The sequence below is a fragment of the Peromyscus maniculatus genome, chromosome X (genome assembly GCF_049852395.1).
Source record: "Peromyscus maniculatus bairdii isolate BWxNUB_F1_BW_parent chromosome X, HU_Pman_BW_mat_3.1, whole genome shotgun sequence".
Lineage (NCBI taxonomy): Eukaryota > Metazoa > Chordata > Mammalia > Rodentia > Cricetidae > Peromyscus > Peromyscus maniculatus.
In genome coordinates, this window is record NC_134875.1 from 26,524,410 (window position 1) to 26,549,432 (window position 25,023).

The following is a 25,023-nucleotide window of genomic DNA, read 5'->3' on the forward strand; positions in this document are numbered from 1 at the left end:
AGGAAATAGTAAAAATTCAGTAGTAAGTACAAGTTGGAAAAGGGAGAGGAAGAGAAATGAAATCCATCTTCAAGGGAGGCAAGTAGAGAAAGAATGAAGGAATCTAAGGCAAGATAAGAAAGGCAGGACGGAAGACAGAAGTAGGAACAAATGAAAAAGAAGCAAAGCTATGGGGCAGGCAAGGAGCCTTGGAGGCAGGCACAAAAGAAATAGAAAAGAGACTTCGAAAGGAAAGAATAAAGAGAGGGAGAAATAGATGAAAGAAATATAGATGCTTTCAAGTTTTCATTAAAAACAAAACAAAGTAAAAATACAAAAGTAATGAAGAAAAGGAGACAAAGGAAAGTAAATTAAAGAAGAGCATACATAAGCAGGAAGGGTCAGGACAAACAAAGTATCTACAAACAAAATGAGATAACACAGAGTCAAAGGGAAGAGAGAAGAGAAGGGAAAGGGAGATATCAATGAGGGAAAGAAGGGCTAGAGGCTGTGGCTCTGTGACTTAGGTTGCTTTGCAGCCAGGAGGACCTGAGTGTCATCCCCCCAAACCATGTGAAAATATCATGAGGGTGTAAAAGTGGTGCTGGGGAGCAGGATTGTAGTCCAGACACTAGGGGTGCAGAGACAGGATACCTGGGGCTCGCTGATCAGCTGCTCTGGCTTAGTTTGTGAGTACTGGGACAAATAGAAACCCTGTGTCAATGGAAGTGAATAGCCTTCCTGAGGGTGACACCAAAGCTGTCTTCTGGACACACACACACACACACACACACACACACACACACACACACACACACACACACACTAAAGGAAAGAAGAAGCATACCAAAGTGCGAAGGCGTTGGTAAGAATAAAGTATATGAACAGGATGAAGAGAAAAACCAAAGGCAAGAGAGAGAAAGACCAAAGGCAGAGGGAAGTTTTGAAATGAGATACCTGTACTGAGACTTTTGGGGACAAAAGGAAAATGTTGTGAAGGAAGGGCCAGTAAATTCTATTTAAGAGAAGTCGCTGAAGAAAGGAGGAGGGGAGTGAGTGATCATAAAGGACTAAGAGATGATAGCATTTGGGAAGAAAGCACAATGCCTGGAGCTATCCCCAGCGGTGGGTGGGTCCTGCACAGGGTGTAAGGAGTGGGCAGGAGAAGAAAGTGAGCCAGGCCATGGTGGTCAGGAGAATCTTGCAGCCTGACTGACTAGCAGCCAGAGTGTTTCTTTGTTTATACAGAATTTAGTTAGCAGGGATACATTCATGATGTTCTAAAACATAGATCATATCATTTTTGGTTTTGGACATGTGTTTCACTTCGTTTTCTCATCTTTTAGTCACCATTAATAAACTATGATAGAACAGTTATCATTTCCAATCATTTTCCCTCAAGTTTTGACATCATAAATAAACAGAGTTATCATTCTTACTCATTAACCCCATAACCCAATTTTTGAGAATCTAGAGGCCTATGACAAGCCTGTGCTCAGGCTGGTTGTTTTGATTGCTTCAAGGACACTAGACCAAAACAAAATCTTCAATCACTCTGGGCATTTTGTCATGTCTCAACCAGGGTATTATTAACTCTTAGTGGTCAGAGTGCCCAGGAAAAATCCTCAGGCTAAAGTTGCTGCAGTTATTATTCAAATTTTGGCATAATGCAATCAATGTTCACATTTATATCTTTATAGAATTGGTCTATATGTCTAATCCTGGCATTCGATTGTTCCTTGGTCACATGACATTATATTGGCTCTTCATGAGTTAATTTCTAAAAGAGGGAGGTCCTAACACCTCATACTTTTATCATCTTTCCACTCTATACTTTGCTCACCAATATGTCTCTATGTAGGGCAGAGTTGTATGCCACGTAATTGTCTGAGTGTACAGTGGGAAGAGCCTTGTAATCTGAACTATGGACAATTCCTCTAAACCACTGGATTTTGTTGACTTTTTAAATTTTACATTGTTTTGAATATCTTGTTCCTGTGTACGTAGAGGGACAGATGTTTCAAGGATATCTCATAGCCTCATAGAGAGACCTGTGGCTTCTTTATGTGTCACAACCTCCAAGGCATAAGGAAGACCTTCAAGTAGAAAAGGATATCTCCCTCAAAGTGGGGGGCAATAGTATGTTCAGGACTTTTCTGGGTAAGCTTAGAAGCAGCATTCCTGAGAGAAGGCATAACTGATTTATAAGTAATTTTCCATCAATCCAACATCCCCAGATTGTACAAATATTAAAAGTGCCCCAAGTATGTAACAGGTGGAGATGAAAACCAAAGGTAGCATGGCAGCCATCATGGGGCTCAACTTTGCTGGATCTTTGTCAAGCAGCTGTGCTGGCTCTATGACTTGTGCCATTCCATTCCTTACATCCTCTGCAGGACCCATCCAATGCTGGGGATGGCTCCCGGCAGCACAACACTCAAGAAGCAGAGGCAAGAGAATCATGTTCAGTGCCAGGCCAGCCTGTTTTACACATGGAGGTCAAATCCAGCCTGGAGCTACAGAAAGCAGGGAGGAACAGAGGAAGAGAGGGATGGAATATTAGAGAACAAGGGAAAAGTGTTTATTGTAAGTCAAGAGCAAAATGCTACTCCAGAAACAAAAGCAGGAGACAAAGAGGATGGAGACTTTCTACAAGGAGTTTTAAGTGTGCAAAATGTGACAGAATATAACCGAAATTAACAGAGGGTGGGAGGGAGAATAAAGAAGGATTCAGAAGATGATTGATTGTAAAGGGTATAGAAAATCAGATGAGTAGACAGATAGGCAGACACATAGACTGCAGCTTAAAGGACATAAAACTTGGAAGGCATACATACAACATAAAATACACAATATAAAGTCGTATGAGTCAGATACAGAGGATTTCAAAAAAGAGGTACATGCAAAATGATAAAGTATTTTTTAAAGTATGCCAAATAGAAGGCAGGCACGGTGGCACACTTCTTTAATCCCAACACTCTGTATGCAGAGACAGGCAGATCTCTGTGAGTTTGAGGCCAGCCTGGTGTATATATAGAGTCCAAGGAGAGCCACAGCTACATAGAAGGACCCTGCCTCAGTTTTTTTTAAGAAGGGGAGGAGCTGGGCAGTGGTGGAGCATTCCTTTAAGACTAGCACAGAGGAGACAGGTGTGAGTTAGAGGCTAGCCTGGTCTTCAGGGTGAGTTCCAGGACAGCCAGGACTAAACAGAGAAACCTCGTCTCAGAAACAAAGAAAAAAATCATGCTACTAGAAAGGAACTGGAATGATGAAAGAAGAGGAAGAAGAGAAGGGAGTAGAAGGAAGTGAGAGATGGCGCAAGAAAAGGAGACATGCAGGCACAGTGCAAAGAGGACAGAGTGAAGTGAGGAGGTTAGGAAACCATTCTGAAGACAATTTGTAAGTCCCTGCAAAGACCAGTGTCCTAAAAAGAGAATTTCCATATAAGACAAGGTTAGAAAGGTAGGATTAGGAAGAACCGTCAAAGTGTAGAGCACAAGATAATACAGTGATGCGTATGTAAGATGCCAACAAAGTATTACAGAAACATAGGTGGGTGAACTGGGGACGCTGGGAGTAAAATGGCAGACATTCTAAAAGTAGGTGCCGATTTTAGATGTGAAGGAAAGACTAAATTAAGAAGGCAGTGACAGAGACTGAAGAAGAAGGGGGGTTAAAATGAGTCAGTAAGGAACAGAGATACACAGAGGATGTAAGAGGGAAAGCCAATAAGAAATCAAGAGCAATTGTGCAGTGTAGAAGGAAATTTTGAAGTAGGTGTGAGGAAGGGGAAGTCACATGATGACTAACTGAAAGGACAGCCTGCAGCTTGGAGAAAAAGTCAACTAAGGATAGATACAGGACAGACCAGTAGAAAAGTTAGTGTGCAAAACACAAGAGAAAGAAAGTGGAGGAAGAGACAAAGAGAAACTAGGGCTATGGATGTAGCTCAGTTGGTAGAGTGCTTGCCTAGCTTGCGGAAAGCCTTGGGTTCAATTCCCAACATCACAGCTAACCATGGTGGCACACGCCTGTAATACCAGCACTCATGAGGTGGAGAATGGAAAATCAGGAATTCTGGGTCATTCTTAGCTACACAGTGAGTTTGAGGCTAGCTTTGGCTACATGAGGCCCTGTCTCAAATGAGGAGAGAAAGGAGAGAGGAGAGAGAGAGAGAAAAATCAGTATAAAAAGTTAAGTTGAGGAGGAAGAAGACAAGATAGATGAAATATGTATGACAAGATGAGAAAAAACAGTAGGAAGGAAGGAATCAGAGATTAAGGTGACTGGAAAAGAAACAGAAGGAAGTGAAGGAGAATTGAGCTTGGAGACAAGGATAAAAAGAGATATCGAGGGAGAGACACAAGAAACAAATAGCTAACAACTACCAAGGTTATAAAGTTGGGAATGAAGGAAGTGGGAAAGGTAGACGTAAGGGGGTTATTAAAAGAGGAATCCAGTTGTAACTGGAATAAAGATTAGTGGGACAATTAGATAAGTGAGTAGACAGTGGAAATAACACAGGAAAAGAGGCAATGATTGCCCACCATGGTACATGATGATGCACACCTGTGATACCAGACCACGGGAAGCTGAAGCAGAAGGATCACCTGCTCAAAGCCGACCTGGACCACCTAGAGGAGTAGGTCTCAACCTTCCTAATGCTGCTGTCCTTTAATACAGTTCCTCATGTTGTGTGAACCCCAATTGTAAAAACAGTGTCCCGCCCTTGCTACTGAGATTTTCTCTTAATAATCTATATCTGAGTGGGGCACCATACAGGGGACCTCTGTTTGAAATCCTTTTTTCAAGATCTATTTATCTATTTTTCATTAGCTTACAAAGCAGTGGGTCTCCATGAGACTCTCCATACACCCTGACTTTTGGTTAACCCACTTCCATCCCTCTTCTGTCCTCCTACCTTATCCCTGCTTAAAACTTTAACCCCAGTATTCCTCTCACTTTCATACCACAGGTGAGAAAGTTTTACAAAGAGAGAATATGACACTGAGAAAGAATAAGCAATAAGTAAAACAAGAATAGTTATGTTCGTGGGGGATAATTTTAAAGCAGTCACCATTTTAAAAAGAAGAAAATATAGGCTCAGAATGTAGCTCTGTTTTCCCCCACACACCTGTCATCTATCAATCAACTGTCACCTATCGTTTATGACCATTTGAGACCTGGTCTAACTATGTAGCCTTGGCTGGCCTAAAGCTCACTATGTAGAACAAGCTGACCTCCATCTCTGCATCCAGAGTCTGGGGATTCGAGCCCTGCAGCACCACACCTGGCTATTTAGCACCTCCCTTCCGACAATCTTTCACTACTAACCTTTGGCCGTTTCCATGTTTGAAAACTCAATTTGTTTTTCTTTTCTCTGTGTTCCCACTTTCCTGTCTGGCCACCATGTATTCATCATCCCTAACATTTTCCCGAGTTCTCTAGAATCTACGTTTTCCCACTATCTGTGCTCTTACTTCCCGACTACCCTGCCCTGCTAACAGCCCTCTCGCTTACTCTCTCATTCTTTTAAAGTTCACTCTTTTTCCAGACATCTCATTTCTGTGTTTTCTTTCTTCCTTCTTTTTCTTTTACTACTATCTTTCCTTTTTTATCCTTTCAGTTGTGTTCTTCCCTTTGTGTCTTCTTTACAATCTTCTGTGCCCTTATTCCTCTCATTCCCTTTCTTTTCTTCCCCTTGTCTTTCTCTTTAATTTTTTCATTCCCTTTTTATGGGAACCTGGTTTTTGCTGTTGTTGTTTCATCAGCAGATAGGTATTTTGGTGTTTTGGAAGTAGTAGGAAAGCATGTTGAATAGCCTGATGAAAGAGTGGTTAAAGGAACAGAACCACTAGAAGAGATAGAAAGATAGATAGATAAATGATAGATAATTAGATAGAGAGATAGAAATATTGATAGAGAGTTGACAGATGCTGGATAGATAATATGTGGATAGAATGAAAGATGATAGATAGATGATAGATAATAGAGAGATGATTGATAGATGATAGATAGATTGATGATAGATGATGGATAGATGATAGATACTTAGATGATAGAGAGATGATAAATAGATAGATGATAGATAGAAATAGATAGATATATGGATGATAGATACATAGATAGATGGTAAAAAATAGACAATAGGTAGAAAGATGATAGATAGAATGATGATAGATAGATGATAAATCGATAGAGAGATAATAGATAGATTATAAATGATAGATGAATAGATGAAAGGTAGGTAATAGGTAGATGATAGATAGAGATAGATTGATAGATATATGAAAGATAGGTGTTAGACCGATAAATAGATGATAGATGATAGATAGATAGGGATAGATAGATGATAGATAGATATAGAGATGATAGATATATCATAGATAGATAGATAGCTGATAGCTAGAAGATAGGTAAGTTGATTGAATGATGAATAAACAGATGATAGATAGATAGAAATAGACGATAGACAAGTGCATAGATGATGGATAGATAGATATACACATATGATAGATGATATATTGAGATTTTAGAGACTGATACATGGATGATAGATGATACATTGATTGTTAGATTGATAGATAAATGATAGATAGATGATAGATTGATACATAGATTGATAGATGATAGATAGGTATATAATAGATAAATACATGATGGATAGATAGGTACAGAGATGATGGATAGATAGGGTTAGATATATGATAAATAATAGATATATAGATAGATGATATATATGTATATATAGATGTATGATACATAGTTGATAGATAGATCATAGATATAAATAGATGTATGATAGCTAGGTAATAGATGATAGGTAGATTGAATGTTTGATAGATAAATAGATGATAGATATATAGATGATAGATCATAGTTAGATGTTAGATATGATAGACAGGTACATAGATAGATGATACGTAGATAGATAGATAGATAGATAGATAGATAGATAGATAGATAGATAGATAGATACACAGGTACATAGATGATAGAGAGAGATACATATATGATAGATGATAGATACTGATGCATATATAATAGATAGAGGATGGATAGATAGATAGATAGATAGATAGATAGATAGATAGATAGATAGATAGATAGATATTGATAGATGGATGACAAGTAGATGATAAGTACATAGATAGATGATAAAGGTAGATAAATGATATAGATAGATAGATAGATAGATAGATAGATAGATAGATAGATGATGGATAGATAGATAAATAGATAGATAGATAGATAGATAGATAGATAGATAGATAGATAGATAGATAGATGGTACATAGGTGATAGATATATGATAGATAGTAGATAGATCGATAGGTGTTAGATAGATCATAGATAGATCATAGATATATGGATAGATAGATGATAGATAGATAGATAGATAGATAGATAGATAGATAGATAGATAGATAGATAGATAGTTATACATACATACATACATACATACATATATAGATGGATACATAGACGATAGGTATATGGTTAAAAGAAGGTATCTTGAAAGACAAGGCATGAAATGAGGTAGAGGAAGAAGGAAGAGAGCAAAAAGAGTAATAAGGGGAAATAGATAAAATGATATGTATACCAAGGAAGATTCAAGAATTGCTACTGCAAATTATATAAAAATCTAGAAAGATCAAAATAAGTTCTATAAAGAAGGAAACAATGAAATAAATATAGGACTGAAAAGAGTGAAAAATGAAAGTGAAGGAGAAAGGGAGGTGAGAAAAGTACGGGGGAGGATTAAGCAAGTTTTACAGGGGAAGCAGAAAAGAAGAGTTCTTTTAAATGGTAATAGTGCGCACATACACACACACACACACACACACACACACACACACACACACACCACACATGCACACATTCATAAACACATACCACACCACACCACACACACATGCACACATTCATACACACACACATACACACACACACAAACACAAACACAAACACACACGAGTTTGAAGAGACACAATGAGCAAGAAGAGATGAGACAGAGAATGCCATTTTTACAGATGAGTCATTAAGAAGCTCCTAATACAGTTCAGTGACAAAGTGTGGCCTTCTGCCTCAGACGCTAGGCTACGTTAGTGACATTGATCCCTTTGTTCAGAACTACTAATGGCTGCTTATGGCAGAAGGATTTCGAGTATACAGTCCTCTCAAAAAGACAAAATAGTGGGCCTGTAATCACTTCTCTGGGGGCTGAGGCAGGAGGATCATTAGTTCAAGGCTTGCCTGAGCAACACAGGGCAAGATCAGAATCGGAATCTCCTCTACTTCTTAAGCTTCTGTTACAAACCCAAAGAGAGCCCATGCCATTGCTACTGAGCTGGAGGCATTCCAAGAAAGCCTGGAGCCAAAATTTTATTTGAAGTATGATAACTAGAAAATAGAAATTTGTAGGCATACTAGATTTTGTCATGATACCTGTTGCTTATGATGCAAATAAATCTTTTGTGTTTAGCCATCACATGGTGTATTGCATAGATTCCTTATACAAGCCATGCCACATGATCTACTGATCATTGGATTTAACTCCCTCATTACTCAGTTGTATTATTCTCTCCACATTGATGAGTGAGCTAGCCCACTTTGTGTAGCTTACATCTCTCAAGTGTGGTTCACAACACTGACTCTTCCCCCACAGGCTCTAGTAGTGAACTCATCCCTGTACTTTGGCTTATCAGTGAGATCCTGACCAGATCTTAGACTGTTCATCTGCTTCTACTAGGCCTTGCTCAGCCTCTCTGCCTCGTTCTATTTCTGCTTAGTGAGCTACCCATCCAGATTACTGACTAGGGGTTCTATGGAAAGATCGGCATCGTGTAGCCCTATTAACATCCTGAGGGTCAAGTCCTCCCGGCTAGCTCAGTCGGTAGAGCATGAGACTCTTAATCTCAGAGTCGAGGGTTCATGCCCCACGTTGGGCACCAGATATTGGTGAAATTATTAAGGCCACTCCATGTAGTTAAAAGGGAGGTTTATTTTGTGGGGTAACTTACAAGTGAGTGGATAGTTTACAGAGTCTGGGAAAGGCGTAGTACAGTCCAGTGGTATTCTCTGGTGAACTCTGCTTGGTCTACCTCCAGCATCCACGGAGCAGGAACCAAGTTCTCTCGTGGCCCCGCCTTGTAGGCGTGACAGTTACCGAAGCCTCAGTGGGGGTTGGAACTTCCAGATCAAAGCTGGAATGGCTACCCACTACAGCCAGTGCCAATGTGCTTTCTTAGTCTCCTCCTCCCTTTGGTCTTGGTCCATTTAGACCTACCGTAATATATCATGCAACTGGGAACAGATATATTTTATTGGCCACATGAATTTGTCCAACACCAGAGTTTTCTACACTGTTGTTATCTTGGGCCTTTTGGAAAAGCACCACTGAGAAGTACTTGTCATTTTAATATTTGACATTTTATCATTTTGTCATCGCCAGTGTTAAAAATAAATGTCTTTTTTTTTTTTTTAAAGCTTCGTCAATAACGCAAAAAAGATCAAGTTTGGCTGAGGAGAACACGTCTCCAGAACATCTAGAACGAAAATGTAACTGACATGTTATGATTGGAAATTAGTAATTAGTGGGAATACTAGATTTGGTAATGATGAGTGGAAAAATCCTCTAACCCCTTCCATCAACTGGTGTCTTGTGAACACTCACGAATGACTGTCAGCATCCTCACTCTCCAGGCCAGACTCCCTAATTACTCAGTTATGTTCTCTCCACACTCCTAGAGAAGAGTGCACCACTTTTTGCACCTGACAACTCTCTAAACCCAATTCCGAACCCTGGCTTTCTCATGAGTCCCACTACTGAACATGCCTCTGTACTGTCCTACTGCCAGTGAGAACCTGAGGCAGCTCTTCAGTGTATGCCTGTGTCGATGGCATCCCTCTGCCTCTTATCCCTTTGTTTCACCTGGAGAACTGTCTTTCCAGATTACTCCATAGAGGTTCTCCCCATGCATCTGAAGCCTGTGTCCCTGTGAACTTAAGGACCGAGACCACTGCCAGTGTGCTTCCTCAGACCTAACCTTCCCTTGTCATTGAGCCCTTGAGACACACAGTAACATGCCACTGGCAGCAGAAATATTTCATTTACCATATACCTTTAGCAAAGGGTTTCTCACGACTGTTCTCCTGCTTCTTTTGGGAAGGCACAATTGAACAGTAGTTATTTTAACATTTGTTATTCTCTCATTTTGTCGCTACCACTGTTAAAATTTAATGTGCTCTTTTATAGCATCTATATCAAGTTTAAGGACAAGTTTCTCTGACGAAAGACTATTACAAGAATCATGGATCGATGAACAAAGACAGTTGGCAGAATCAAGAGAGTCAAAATGTAAGTATCGTGTAGTGATTGGAATTGAATAATTTTTGAGACCTGTCAATGATCACTCCTGCTTCACATGCAGATGAGCCCACTGTTCCCATCTATCAAATGATGCCTGGGGATATGTTTGCCAGTGGCACTACCATCTATATTGCCATCTAGGATAGACTCTGGAACTACTCAGTTCATGTGGCTTTCTCCTCTTCCCATGAGCAGCGAGGCCCATTCTGTGCATCTGCCACCTCTTCAAGCCCAGTTCAGAATCCTCGAAGAGCCTGTTACTGAGCTTGCTTCTATAATTTTCCTTATTGAGAAGATCCCGAGGCAGGTTTTCAGACATGCCTCTGCTGCTGCCACCCCTTCCTCTAGCAGCTCTGCCTCCCAAGGAGGTTTTGACCTTCAAGTCTCTTGCTCTGTGTCAACAAACAACAGTGCAGATTGTGGAATGGAAACTCTGATACTACTTAACTTAGTACGACTAAAGTGTGTGGTCTCGTGAGACTAGCCAACACCAAGAGTCCTGCCAATGTGCTTCCTTCTCAATCCCACCCTCCCTTCGGCTTTGGGCTCTTGAGACCTCTAGTAACATATCTTTTCACTTGCCTTAAGTATACTTTATTCACCACAATCATTTCTGCGTGAATAGAACATTGCCCACTCTTGTTTTCGTGGTCCTTTTAGAGAAAACACAACTGAGTAGTAGTCAACGATCCTTTTAATGTTTGTGATTTTTCTAATTTGTCATCTCCATTGCCAAAAATAACTATCTTTTTTTTTTTAAAGCTACCTCACAAGCGACAAAACCCAGTTTTGACGAAGAGAAATCTTCATTTTACGAACTTCTGGAGACAAAATGTAATTGAAATTTTATGATTAGAAATTAATAATTTGTGGGAATACCACACATAATGCAGAAATCTTCTATGCCTTCCCATCAAACGGTACCTTGGGGGTAATGCTTAGGAACTGTGTCACCTTCTCCACTGCCCCCTGAATAAATGCCTTAATTGCTCTGTTAGTGGTGCTCTCTCCACATTCCCAGAACAGGGGACACCACCTTTTGCAACTGGGAAATCTCCATACCCCAATGAGGACCCTGGCTTTCTCATGAGTCCCACTACTGAACATGCCTCTGTACTGTCCTACTGCCAGTGAGAACCCGAGACAGCTCTTCAGTGTATGCCTGTGTCGATGGCATCCCTCTGCCTCTGATCCCTTTGTTTCACCTGGAGAACTGTCTTTCCCGATTATTCCATAGAGGTTCTCCCCATGCATCTGAAGCCTGTGTCCCTGTGAACTTAAGGACCGAGACCACTGCCAGTGTGCTTCCTCAGTCCTAACCTTCCCTTGTCATTGAGCCTTTGAGACACACAGTAAGATGTCACTGGCATCAGAAATATTTCGTTTGTCATTTATATTCCTGCGTCATAGAATGGTCCCCTTGTTCTTTTAGGTCGGCCCAATTGAGTACTTGCTGTCATTTTAATTTGCCATGTTATCATTTATTCTTGTCCACTGTTAATAATGAATGCTTCCCCTTTTAAGTTTCTTCGACAGGTGCAAGGAGATCGAGTTTGCCTGATGAGCAGACCCTTCACGAATTTATGGAACCTAAACGTAATTGAAATTTTATCATTAGAAATTAATAATTGGTGGGAGTTCTGGATTTGGAAATGTGAAGATCTTTTCTGACTATAATGTAGAAAAATTCTCTATCCTCATGCAAAATGGGGTATTTGGGGGTACTGCTTACTAAGAGTGGCACTACTCTGTCACCCTCTGAGTTAGACTCCCTAATTACTCTCTTGCTGCTGATGCCACATTGTTCCAGAGTAAAAGAGGTCTTGTCTTGTGGGTGACAATTCTCCAAGCCCCATTTCATATCCCTGACATTCCCAATAGTCCTTGCTATAGAATTGTTTCTGTGCTTCTCTATCATCAATGTGATTCTGAGGCAGACCTTCAGCCTGTGCCTCTGCTGCAGCCACACTTTGCTCAGCAGCTCTGCTTCTCATGCAGATTTTACCCCAAACTCCAGTCTTCCCCTCAGGTGCATCCTTCCTGTGGACAGGGATAGTTATGAATGCTGCCCATTACAAAATTAGAAACTTACTTTAAATCATTAAAAGTTTTTTTTTTGCAATATTGTTTATTATACAAGTCTGCATTTCTCAAGTATGAATACTGCAGATAACAGCAATGTGACATGATATCAGAGGGTTGGGCACACCTGCCTGGGAAACTATCCTTTCATGTTGCTGAACAGATACTCTTCTGATACTTGTTCAGCTTGCTGCCTTGCAAACTGTCACGTGACATCACATGCAGCAGAAATGGTTTAGCTGCAACATGAGTTTGTGCAACATTAGGGTGTTTCCCTACTCTTTATTTTCCATTTCAGAAAATCCTGGTTAGTAGCCATGGCTTTAATATTGGTCACTTTATTCCATCACCTCCTGTGGCTTGGATTCTAACAGCTGCTTTGGGGGAGGGGGTGAGAAGGCACGGTGTCAATGACACAGACACTGGGAGTCAGTTGAGAGCAAATAACGAACTCCTTTATTCAATAACAGGGGAGGCCTTATATATCCTCTTCCCAGCTCCCAGTCAGTGTGGTTGTCCCTCATTGGCTGGGCATAATCAGGAACTCAGGCATCACATCGACTGTTGCTAGGTCGTCAGACAGACTTGACCTGATCAGTGATCAGGAAATCTGACATTGTAGGAACTCTGACAGCTCCTGTTGCTAGGCCCTAGGGCAGACTCTAGGTTGGCTCTTAAGGAGTACATTATGTGCATGTCTTGGCTACTGTTCTGAGCCAATTTCCTCGACCCTGTGGGCTTGTCCTGCTACAACCTCCACTGTTAAAAAAATTCTCTTCATTTTTACAGATCATCGTCATCCCAGTATGAAGAAAACAAGTTTTGCCGAGCAGACATTGTTTTACGAACCTACTGAGCAAAAATGTAATTGAACTGATAGGATTGAAAGTCAGTAATTGGTGGGACTATAAGACTTGGGAACCTTTTATGATAAGTGAAGAGAAAAAAATCCTTTGCCCTTCTCTGTCAGATGATGTCGTTTCAGTAGTGCTTGTGAACAATGTCACCATCTCCACTGCCTTCTGGATTAGATTCCCTAATTTCTCAATCAGTGTTATTCCTTCCACACTCCCTAAGTAGGGAAGCCCTCTCTTTGTAGTTCTAAGCCCAGTTCAAAGCCTCGAGTTTCCCAGATCCCCTGCTCCTTAACCCCTCTTGGTACTTTTCTATCATAAATGAGATTCCCGAGATTCTCTTTCAGTGCTTCTTTGTTACTGCCACGCCTTGATCACCACCTCTGCCTCCTGTGCAGGTTTTGCCTCAAAACGCTTTTGAGAACCATGAGAACTCCCCTTCCAGATGGTTGGTTTGGGGCTCTTGTTGAGTGGAGGATCTACTAATGTTTCTGAAACCTACACCCCTAGGAACGGTAGAGGATCAAGGCCCCCGCTAATGTGCTTGCTTAATTCTGTCTGCCCTAGGCTTTGAGGGTTTGAGATCTACTCTCAGTCATTTCCAAGGTTGCAGAAATGTTATTTGTTACCTATCTTCCCTGTAGCAGGAGCATGTTCCTCCACTCCTGTCCTCCCGGTCCTTTTGGAAAACCCCAGCTGACAAATAGTCAATTGCCAAGTTAATATAATGTCATTGTATGGATTTGCCAATTCCATTGCTAAAAATAGATGTCTATTTTTTTTAAAGATGGTCCAGCAACTACAAAAAGATCAAGTTTTATCAACCAGAAATTCATTGGAGACCTCCTAGAAGCAAGATGTAATTGCAATTTCCTGCTTAGAAATAAGTAATTTATGGGAGTACTGGATTTGCTATTGATCTCTACTGCATACAATGCAGATAATGCTGTATCATATATCAAGTGGTATATTGGGGAAACACTTACTAACTCTGCTACCCTCTCTGTTGCCCTCTGGGTTACACTCCCTAATTACTCAATTGGTGTTGCTCTCTCCACATTCTCAGAGTGGGGGAAACTACATTTCCTGAACACAACTCTCCAACTCAGTTCAGAACAATGATCTCCCACCTTCCCCATAGTCCCTGCTACTGAACATGTGTTCTACATTTTCACTCCCAAAGAGAACCGAGGCAGCTCTTGAGCCTCTGCTGCTGTACCCCAGCAGTTCAGAAGTTCTGCCTGGCAGGAAGAATTTACCTCTGTCTTGTTTTTTCTACCTGGTGAAGTTGGCTGCTATTGCTGACAGAAGGTCTAACTATATTCTTGAAGCCTGGGGCTCTGGAAACCTAATGTGGCCTTAGAGTCCCCAACCCAACCAGGGTCCTTTCTCAGTCCTGCCCTCCCTTTGACTTGGTGCTTTGGAGATCTACCTTAACATGTGTCAACATCCCTCGCAGCAGAAGTATTTTGTCCCGTGCTTTTTCCCAATTGTGTTCCCCAAGTACTATTGGCAAAACCCAGAGGAGGTCAGTCAGTTGTCATTTTAATATTGGTGGTTTTGTCTTTTCCAGTTTTGAAATGGATGTCTTTTTCTCTTTTTCCTTTAAGATCTCTATCCAAATACCATGAGACCAAGTTTCACCGACCCCAGACTGAAGGAAGATAATTTGGAAACAAAATGTAATTGAAATATTATAAATTAATTAATTCATGATTGGCAGTGGGCTCTTGTGCTTTAATATCCTGTTGTCATCCATGAAACGGCATTTCCCATATAGTGCTTATGGAAAGAGTGACCACTTTTGTGCCCCTTGAGTTAGCTCCCCAGTCAGTCAGTCAATAGGTGCTGCTCTCGCCACACTACTTGAGATTATAGCCCTCCCCCCGCCTTTTTTTCAGATGACAACTCTCCAAGCCCAGTTCAAAGCAGAGCTCCCACTACTGTGGACTTGTCTTTGTTCTTTTCTGATATGCAGTGTCTGCCTCTGTTGCTGACACCGCTTTCTTCGCACCTGGACCTTTCAGGGAGGGGTTCCCCTGAGTCCTTGATCCATCTGGAAACCTATCTTACCATATTACTGAACAGAGTTAGTAGTGATGTCTTGGAAGCCTGGGCCCTACAAGTCAGGAAGGATCTAGGCCCCTGCCCGTGTGCTCTCTTACCCTGCCCCTCTTTTAGATAGAGTGGCATTTTTATAGCATGGGAACAGAGGTGCTTTATTTACCGCATATACTCCTTCAACAACAGAGTATTCCTCGGGCTTGCTCACTAGTCATCTTAGAAAAGCCCAACATAGTAGCAGTCAGTTGTCTTTTTAGTATCTCCTATTTTCTCATGGGGGCAATTCCACTATCAACTCAATTGTCATTTTCTTTGTGTTTGATGAAGTTTCAGACAAGAAATTGTATTATGAACCTGTCAAACTAAAATATAATTGAAATTTTATTATTATAAGTTAGTAATTAAGCAGGGCGGTGGTGGCCCACACCTTTAATCCCAGCACTCGGGAAGCAGAGCCAGGTGGATTTCTATGAGTTCAAGGCCAGCCTGGTCTACAGAATGAGGTCCAGGATAGGCACCAAAACTACATGGAGAAACCCTGTCTCAAAAAACCAAAAAAAAAAAACAAAAAAAAAAACAAAAAAAAAACAAAACACAAATAAACAAACAAAAACCACCAACAACAACAAAAAAAAACTCCAACAAGTTAGTAATTACTGGATTTGGTAATGAGCTCTTCTACTAATAATCGGGGAAAAAAAAAACTCTAGCCTCTTTCATGAAATGATGTATTTAGTGCAATGCTTACCAATGTTCACACCCTCTCTGACATCCTCTGATTATTGATTGTTGCCCCTCTTCCCAAATTCTCTTTAGCGGGATATGCCACTTTTCCCGGTAGACAACTCTCAAAGCCCAGTTCAGAACAGTGACTTTCTGAAAAGCCTGTGTCTGCTGGTGCCCCCACCAGCTCTTGCCTTTCCACTCTTGTTTCCCGTGGAGGTTTTACCCCCATGTCTTTTCGGTCCCCCTGGAAAACTCTCCTTACAGGTTGCTGACAGAGTGTCTACTGATGCTTCTGGAAGCCTGTGGTAATATGAGCATAGCAATAACCAAGACCTCTGCTAACATGCTTTCTCAATCCCATCCTACCTTTAGCTTTGTGCTTTTGAGACCTTGGGTGACAAAGCCGTGTTACTGGGAATAAAAATATTTGACAAGCCACACACATTTCAATAGCAACAGAGTTTTCTCGACTCCTTTTCCCTGGTATCTTTTGAAAAGTCCAACAGTAGTAGTCTGTCACCCTTTGAATATCTGTTATTTTATCATTTTGTCATTTTCACTGTAAAAATTAAATGTCTTTTTTATTTTGTTTAAGCAGCTCCACCAAATGTAAAGAAAACAAGTTTTGATGAAGATAGGTCATTTCAACAACTCATGGATGCAATAAGTAATTGAAATTTTATTATTCTAAATTAACAATGTGTGGGAATACTGGATTTGGTAAAGATCTCTTCTGCTTATGATACAAAAAAATCTTCTCTCTAATTCAGTTGCATGATTTAGTTTGTGTGACATTTTGAAAAGCGTCACTGTCCTTATTGCCCCCTGGATCAGACACCCTGATCCTCAGTTGGTGTTGCTCTCTTCACCGTCCCCCAGCAGACCAGACCACTCTGTGCAGCTCACAACTCTCCCAAGCCACTGTCTCTGAACATATCTCTGGGATGTGTTTCCCACTCCTAAAGGATCCAGAGGCAGTTCTTCAGTCTATGCCTCTGGGGATGGCATCTGTGATGCTGCCACCCACTGAGTTACTCCATCACTGTGTCTGCAGGGAAGCGGGATAGCCTCTGTGTCCTTTGTTCCACTTGCATAAGCATCCTTCTTTAGTACTGAATGAAGGATGTACTGAAGTCTTTGAAGCCTCTGGCCCTATGATCCTAAGAAGGACCAAGAGTCCTGCCAATGTGCTCTCCGGATCTTGTGCTTCTTCCTTTGGCTTTGAGTTTTGAGATGTACAGTAGTAAGTCACATCACTGGCAGCAAAATGCTTTATACGCATGTATTTCTAAAGCTGTGGATTATTCTCTACTCTTATTTCCCTGGTCTTATGCCAAAAGCCTGAGTAGCAATCAGTCACCATTTTTAGTATTTGTTATTTTATATTTGCCATGACCATTGTTAAAACTAAATCTCTCTCTTTTTTCAAAAGCACCTCCACAATACATAAAGAAAACAAGCTTCGCTGACCAAAAATCATCTCAAGAATCTCTGGGATCCAAACGTAATTGAAATTTTATGGTTTGAAATTAATTTGTGGGAATTCTGGATTTAGTGATGATGTCCTCTGTGTATTGCACAGGATGGTGGTGTCATTTTGACATTTCTGCCCATTTCTTAGGTTGACTGTGGAACACCCATACGACCAGTACCACGTATTACATGTAGTCTTTCTTTTTATTGCTGCATTTGTCACCTAGTTTCCTAACCATAGTCCAGGAGATTCTATCATTGTGGAGCCTCCCTAAATGCCTCAGACCTTCATGGAGTCTCCCTGTTGTCCTGCTTCTTCCCCAAAGTTGTTCTCTGGATATGAGAAGCATGGCTTTTGTTCTTACTCATCTATGTATCAGCCGCACTGACCCAGGAAGCAACTGTAACCACAGATTCCCAGCCCCCATCACACCCTACTAAATTTCAACAGGCTATCCTCATGCTTCCCATGCACATTACAATTAAGGCACCACTGGATTCCGTGTTCCCAGGGAAGCAGAATAGGTTATTTGGATGAAACATCCTCTGCCTTTCCAGAGGATGTCCTTCCTTATTGCCACTCTGAATGTCTTCAGCCGGTTAAAATTGACAGATGAAGGCTGCTACCAGCTCATTATTTATACTCTTGTCTCCCTAGTTTGAGTGGAGCCTTCTAAATGTTCCCTCTTCTATACCCTGACAATTCTGGCTAGGAGCAGCATAATACCCGAGGTAGACCACCTCCATAGTAGCTCCTAGGAAGCTCCCTAGTTAAAGTCTTAGATCTTTCTAGACATAGCTATACCATGACTAGAAATGTCTAGAACTAAGAATGACATAGGAAATAACACTCTGGAAAGATTGCCTTGTGCTCAGCCACACTGTACAGCTAGGTTGTTGAGCCATGCCTTGGGTAACAAGGAGTCAAGGCTAGGGATGACCTAAGAGATCTCATTCTAGAGTCTTAAACAGTAGTGGAGCAGTAGTAGTCCCTCCTGTCTGCTCTCTGCATTAACCAAGGCTCAGAATAAGCCATGAGAGAAGCCAAACTGACACCTTTACTCTCCCCTTTCTCACCACCCTTCCATCTTCTCACCACTTCTGTGCTGTTAATAGAGTGACATTTCACTAATAATTTTCCCTAAGTTATATCTCCCTTCTTTTCTGTCCACGATAACTCTTAATGGTGAACAAACATATCTCCAGTACACTGCATATTAGTCATCTTTCTGAGTCTATGACAAAACACTTGAGATAAGTCACTTAAAAAGAGAACAGAATTATTTGAGAAAATAAATCTGTAGGAAGAAAGATTTAGTCTGGTTCATAGCTTTAGAGGTTGCCATTCATGAACATTTGGACCTGTTTCTTTGAGCTTGTGGTAGTACAACATGGTGGGTAGGGAGGAGGGACCTGTTCTCCTCATACCAGACAGGAAGCAAAGATAGGGAATGGGGGCCAGCATCTCAATATACCCTTCAAGGACATGCTTGCCTCCAGCTCATTCCCACCTCCTGCAGTCCTCACCACTCCAGATAGTACCATCAACTGATGATCAATCTTCTGCATTTGAGTCTTGAGGTCAATTTGAGATCCAAACCACAGGCCTGGGTAGGATGACTTGGCCATTAAGAGTACTCACTGCCCTCATGAAACCTGTGTTATTTCCCAGCATCCACATGGCAGCTCACAACCATCTGTAACTCCAGTTCCAGAGGACCTGGCATCCTCTCTGGTCTTTGCAGACACTGAATATGGTGCACTTACATACATGCAGGCAAAACACTCATACACATTAATTTTTAAAAAAAAATCATCAAAACAACAATACTATATGAGAAATTTCTGAGCCAAGTAGTCCTTACTGCTACATAAGGAAAACAAAATTTAGGGTAATTCTAAAGACACTTGCATAACTTGCAAGGCGTCACTATTGTCTTCTTATTTTGGGGTGACATGTGCTGAATGTGACATGAATGGCATTTTTCATGGCACAAATTCTAATCTTCCTAACCCATACTCTACCTCCAAACAGTATATATATATATATATATATATATATATATATATATATATATATATATATATATATATATATATAAAATGAATGAATGACTAGGACAGTGTCTTACAGCATCAAAACTGAGAGAACAGTATTTTGAAACAGTTCTGTTGTACGATGGCTGCTTCATGTCAATGAAGCATCGGCCGCAAGCCCAGTAAAACAGGATAAGCCAGATCTCCATATTGAGAGCACACTCATTGTAGGAAGATGAAAATTATAGAAAATACACAGTAAATTTTTCAATAACCCAATAAGATACAAAAAGGTATAAACAAATTTTATGAAGAAAATATACAGAAGGCAAATAAGCACATAAATATTGTTCAACATATTTAGGCATCAAAGAAACTCAAATTATACAATGAGATCATTATATGCTCAGTAAAACGGTAAAATTTAAATTCACCAGGTATGATGAATCTAGCAAGATGACCTGAGTTCTTAACACATGAACGTGGGAGAACAACTACATAGAGCTGTCCTCTGACTTCTGTGCACATTCCAGAACACATGAACACATAGAAACATCATACACACAATCACAATAAATGAGTTAAAACTTAAGCAATATGAAGGTATTTGCAATTGCTGAAACAACTCAAATTCCCTTATCTGCTGGTGGGAATATAGAATGACACAGTTACCATGGGAAAGAGTTTGGCAAGTTAACTTAAATCTACCAAAGGATCCAGCCATCACAATCTGGTATATACCCCAAAGTTTCAAAGCTATGTGTTCATATTAATACTCATATGCCAGTGTTTATAACAGCATTATTTATAGTAGTCTATAATGGGAAACCATCAAAATGGCCTTTAACATGTAGGTGGATAAACTGTGGGACATACATAAAATAGTCTACTACTCAGTAATAAAATAGAATAAACTATCAACACAGAAATAAATATTGAAGAATATCAAGTGACAGTGTGAAATTAAACCCAAAAAATGTATCCTGTCTAATTTTCTTGTATAAAATTGTATAAATGGAAAGTCATTTATAATGACAGAAGGATCAGGTTGTCTGAGGACATGGGTACAGAGAGGTGTGAGTTACACCGGCATAAGAAACCGTTTTGTTGTGATAGAAACACTTGTTGGTTCTGACGATAGTTTCATGAGTTTAATATATCAAAACTGAAGAAATTGCACATTTTAAATATATGCACTTTATTCTACTTCAATTATAATTCAATGAACTTTCAAAAGTATATCATTTTCTTCTGGTCTGCTTTAGGATCAAGCCTATATTCTCAAAGTCATAAGTTTTTTGTTAAGACATCCGCAAGTTTACCACCTCAACAGAGGAGCGGACCAAATACAACAGAGCAAAAGGTAGAAAGTTGTGTCACATATGTTTTGCATTGATGGCTAATATATCTAGTTTTTGTTTGTATGGGGTAGCCCCTTCCTTAACTTGATACGGTCTAATCAGAGACTATGGAGTCCTAGGCAGGTCTTACCCTCTCCATGGCAAGGTATACTGGGTCAGCTTCATGCTTAGTAGAGCAGAACTGAGCTTAAACCGGGCTACTGTGGGCCAAGTCCTGGGCTAAACAAGAGGAAAGGAAAAGGGCAATGGGGATAGCAAGATGGAAGATAGTTACCATCTAGGGGTAAAGCATGCATAAACAAAAACCTTACAATATACCAAAAGATTTTATTTGTATAAAATTCAATGGGAGTACAGAAGATAGAGACCAGTCCTGCCTTGTGGGGTTTAACAGGGATTTACTAAAGGAAGGTTAGTTGATTTAAACCTTGACATGTAAGTAGAGATTTTCCATGTTTTTCTATGTAAGGGTACACTGAGGCAATATTGCAGACTGGAAGTATGGGAGCATGAGCCAAGAAGATGGAGATGAGCCTGTAAAAGTAGATTGAAGCCAGAACCTTGCTGAAGCACAAATTTATCCGCTCAGTAATGGAGACATTGGAGCTTTTTTAGCTGGAATGTGGGAGGAAGTTGGAATGTGGGAGGAAAAAAGAATTATTTGGATTCCAAAATGATAAACTAGCTGCAGTTTGTGGAAAGGATAATGGAGAAAAGTGAAATTTAGTTCCAAGTCTTCTGGAACAGTCGAGATAAAGATGTAGAATACAGGGACTGGGAAAGTAGTTCAGTGGCAGAGTACTTGCCCAGCAGGTAAAAGGACCCGTGTTCAGTCACTAAGACTGTAAAATGAGAACAGTGCAAGGGCCCAACTATGGAAGTGGCAATGAGGTTGAACTAGAGGCCGCAGAATCGAGGGATCTCAGAGTTGGTTTCAGGACTTGGCCACTGAATAAATTCCTGAGGTAGATGAGGAAAATGATGATGATGATGATGATGATGATGATGATGATGATGATGACAGTTTTGTGTGTAGGTTTTCACAAATGCTTTCTCTCATAGTGACAGGCTTACCTCCTCATCAGAACTCATTGTATTGGGTTGTGTTTGTCTATTCAAGTAGCTGGACTTCTTCAGGTCAGAAATAGTCAACTTTAGTTCCAAGAAATGTGCCCAATAATTACTAGATTGCATTGGATTATCCTCCTCTGAAACAAAGGAAAGAACTCTGAAGTTTTTGACCTTGTGTATTGGCCATGTGTTTAGCCAAAATATAAAATGTAGAAGAGAAGTAAGTTTGGAAAGATGAGGTACTCACATACATGGGGCTTTGTTTTGAACTAGTAAGATGTAGGTACCTATGCAAGGCACCCAAAGAACTCTGGTATTATGTATTAGCATTGAGAACAGTGGGGATTAAGGGGAGGGTACTGTCTTAGATTACTATAGAGTAGGTTAACAGTCCCTTTTAGGAGCTTAGTCAATAGTGTTTTTCCTTTTAATGTTATACCACACAGCATGATAGAGAAACATCAAGGAGATCACATCATTCTCTTGACAGAGGTAAGAAAATGAACAATATTCATAGTTTTTTTCAGTTAAATAACTAGTTTTGTAGTTTTCCTCATGATTATAAAGTTTGTGCTTTCTTTGCTACAAGATTCTTAAAATTCAATGGCGTTAGTGTCACTCTTACATTTCTGGACAGTCGCTAGGTAAATAGGCCTTTTTGGGATTTATAAAGTATAATGAAGTTAGGGTCTTTGCTATAGGGTCTGTACAGATAGGCCGAGTTCCTCACATATTATACTGTGCCTTGGGAGCTTTTTTTTTTTTTTTTTTTTTTTGGTTTTTCGAGACAGGGTTTCTCTGTGTAGCTTTGCGCCTTTCCTGGAACTCACTTGGTAGCCCAGGCTGGCCTCGAACTCACAGAGATCCGCCTGGCTCTGCCTCCCGAGTGCTGGGATTAAAGGCGTGCGCCACCACCGCCCGGCTAAACATGGGTTTTTTTTTTGTTTTGTTTTTTTTTTGGTTTTTCGAGACAGGGTTTCTCTGTGTAGCTTTGCGCCTTTCCTGGAGCTCACTTGGTAGCCCAGGCTGGCCTCGAACTCACAGAGATCCGCCTGGCTCTGCCTCCTGAGTGCTGGGATTAAAGGCGTGCGCCACCAACGCCCAGCTGCCTTGGGAGCTTTGATGCAGGAAATTCTCCCAAGAAGTATACCTCTGTAGCTCTGAGTTTCCCGCCTTGCCCACAGTCAGGACAAATCTCTGTCACCCGCCAGTCCCACAGCCGCTCAGACCCAACCAAGTAAACACAGAGACTTATTTTGCTTACAAACTGCATGGCCGTGGCAGGCTTCCTGCTAACTGTCCTTATCTTGCTAACTGTGCTTTTATCTTAAATTGATCCATTTCCATACATCTATACCTTGCCATGTGGCTGGTGGCTTACTGGCGTATTCACATGCTGCTGGTCATGGCGGCGGCTACAGTGTCTCTGGTCATGGCGGCGGCTGCAGCGTCTCCTTCTGCCTTTCTGTCCTTTTATTTCTCCTCTCTGTTAGTCCCGCCTATCTTTCCTGCCTAGCCACGGCCGATCAGGTTTTATTTATTAACCAATCAGAGCAACTTGACATACAGACCATCCCCCAGCACAGCCAAGTGCAGACCATCTCAAACACCTGCACTCAGGCCCATGGTCCTAATCATCCTCTATACGGACCTGCTGGGTAACGCCACAAAGAACCCAAGAAGGGCTCCCACAGGACATACAGAACATCCCACAGCATACCTCTACTGCTATACTTTTCTCACAAATATGACATAAATGCAGCCTATCTTACAAAGTTTCTCAAGCATATTACACACACACACACACACACACACACACACACACACACACACATCCACACACCTATGAAGAACACTAGGACATCACTACCTGGGTGGTTGTCAAGTCCCCTAAATCTACTGTGCACAAAACCAAATGTATCACCTTCCAGTGAGCCAAAGTCCTTTTTCCTGTTTCTCCATTCCTTGTCTTCTTGCCTAGGCAGAAAACCTAATTCTTTTTTTTTTCTCTATTGCTTCTATTTCACATCCTAAATTGTCTACATTCTTACCTTCTTCTTAACCTCTCACAACCCCATTTCCTTTCTGTTTGTGTCGCTCTGTTCTTCACTCTTGCAACACCAGCCCCCTAAGATTAGGGTGTCTTAGGGCAAGGGTGGGCCAGTGGAATTTTATAGGAAGAAGAATTTCAAAAGCCATGGAGTCATCCTCTCTTTGGAGGGTCTACTTTATCTTATATAAATAATACCTTCTTGTATCTGACAATGTATCCTTAGTAGTCTAGTATACCAGTAATGTAGATTCCCAGTAAGGAGGGCTGTTTGCTATTTTCATATTCAATGGTACCTCTTCTTCACCCCAGGAACCAAAAGAATCTCAATTCCTGCTTCATCTCATACTTCGCAAGCAACAGAAGTTTCCAGACAATCTCTCCATGATATTCCGAAACAAGAGGCAAATATTCCTTTTCAAAACACACATAAACAGAGAAAGTGATTTATGAAATTATGATCAAGATTAGTGTAAAAATTCATTCATTAAATGATAATTTTTAAAAGCTCTGGTCCTTGGCATTAATGATTCTATTAAAAAATTAAATTGTGAATTCCAGTAACAGTGTCGGGCTACTTCTGCATGCTGACACTCATTTCTACCAGTTGTGTCTGCGTAGCCAGACTGAGCATGTGTGGAATACCACTAACAGTCAGCAAGCTGACAAAAGCAGTCACCCTTGGGTTTGAAATTTGTTGGGCACGTCTGCATTTGGACACTATATTTGCCCCTTTCTTTTGATTTACTAGAGATTGACTCTAGGGTCTTGTGTACACTAGGAAAGCATTGATCCACACACCCCAATTTTACTTTTTGATTTTTGAGTTACGCTCTTCTTAAGTTGTTCAGGCTGGCCTCAAATGTCACTATACGGCTCAGGCAGGCTCAGCCTCCCCCCAAGTAGCTGGAATTACAGGCCTAGGCCCTCTAGACTCAACTTGCCAGGATTCTT

The 25,023-nt window shown here is 40.8% G+C and overlaps 1 protein-coding gene across 6 annotated transcripts in view; it reads left to right on the plus strand.

Annotated features, from left to right (window-relative positions):
- Positions 1–24,576, plus strand: part of LOC102906278 (fibrous sheath-interacting protein 2-like) — a 49,015-nt gene extending 24,439 nt beyond the window's left edge. For 3 of the 6 annotated variants that reach the window (XM_076561498.1, XM_076561500.1, XM_076561502.1), the window contains 12 exons: positions 9,469–9,540; positions 10,238–10,339; positions 11,114–11,185; positions 11,876–11,947; positions 13,223–13,297; positions 14,075–14,146; positions 14,898–14,969; positions 16,673–16,744; positions 17,510–17,581; positions 20,853–20,950; positions 22,466–22,511; positions 24,382–24,576. In XM_076561498.1, coding sequence (XP_076417613.1) covers positions 9,469–9,540; positions 10,238–10,339; positions 11,114–11,185; positions 11,876–11,947; positions 13,223–13,297; positions 14,075–14,146; positions 14,898–14,969; positions 16,673–16,744; positions 17,510–17,581; positions 20,853–20,950; positions 22,466–22,511; positions 24,382–24,515 — 959 coding nt within the window. In that variant the 3' untranslated portion in view covers positions 24,516–24,576. Of the gene's footprint in view, positions 1–9,468; positions 9,541–10,237; positions 10,340–11,113; positions 11,186–11,875; positions 11,948–13,222; positions 13,298–14,074; positions 14,147–14,897; positions 14,970–16,672; positions 16,745–17,509; positions 17,590–20,852; positions 20,951–22,465; positions 22,512–24,381 lie in introns of those variants that run through there. The other 3 variants (XM_076561501.1, XM_076561499.1, XM_076561503.1) reach the window with 2 other exon arrangements.
- Positions 24,577–25,023: the final 447 nt, after the last annotated feature.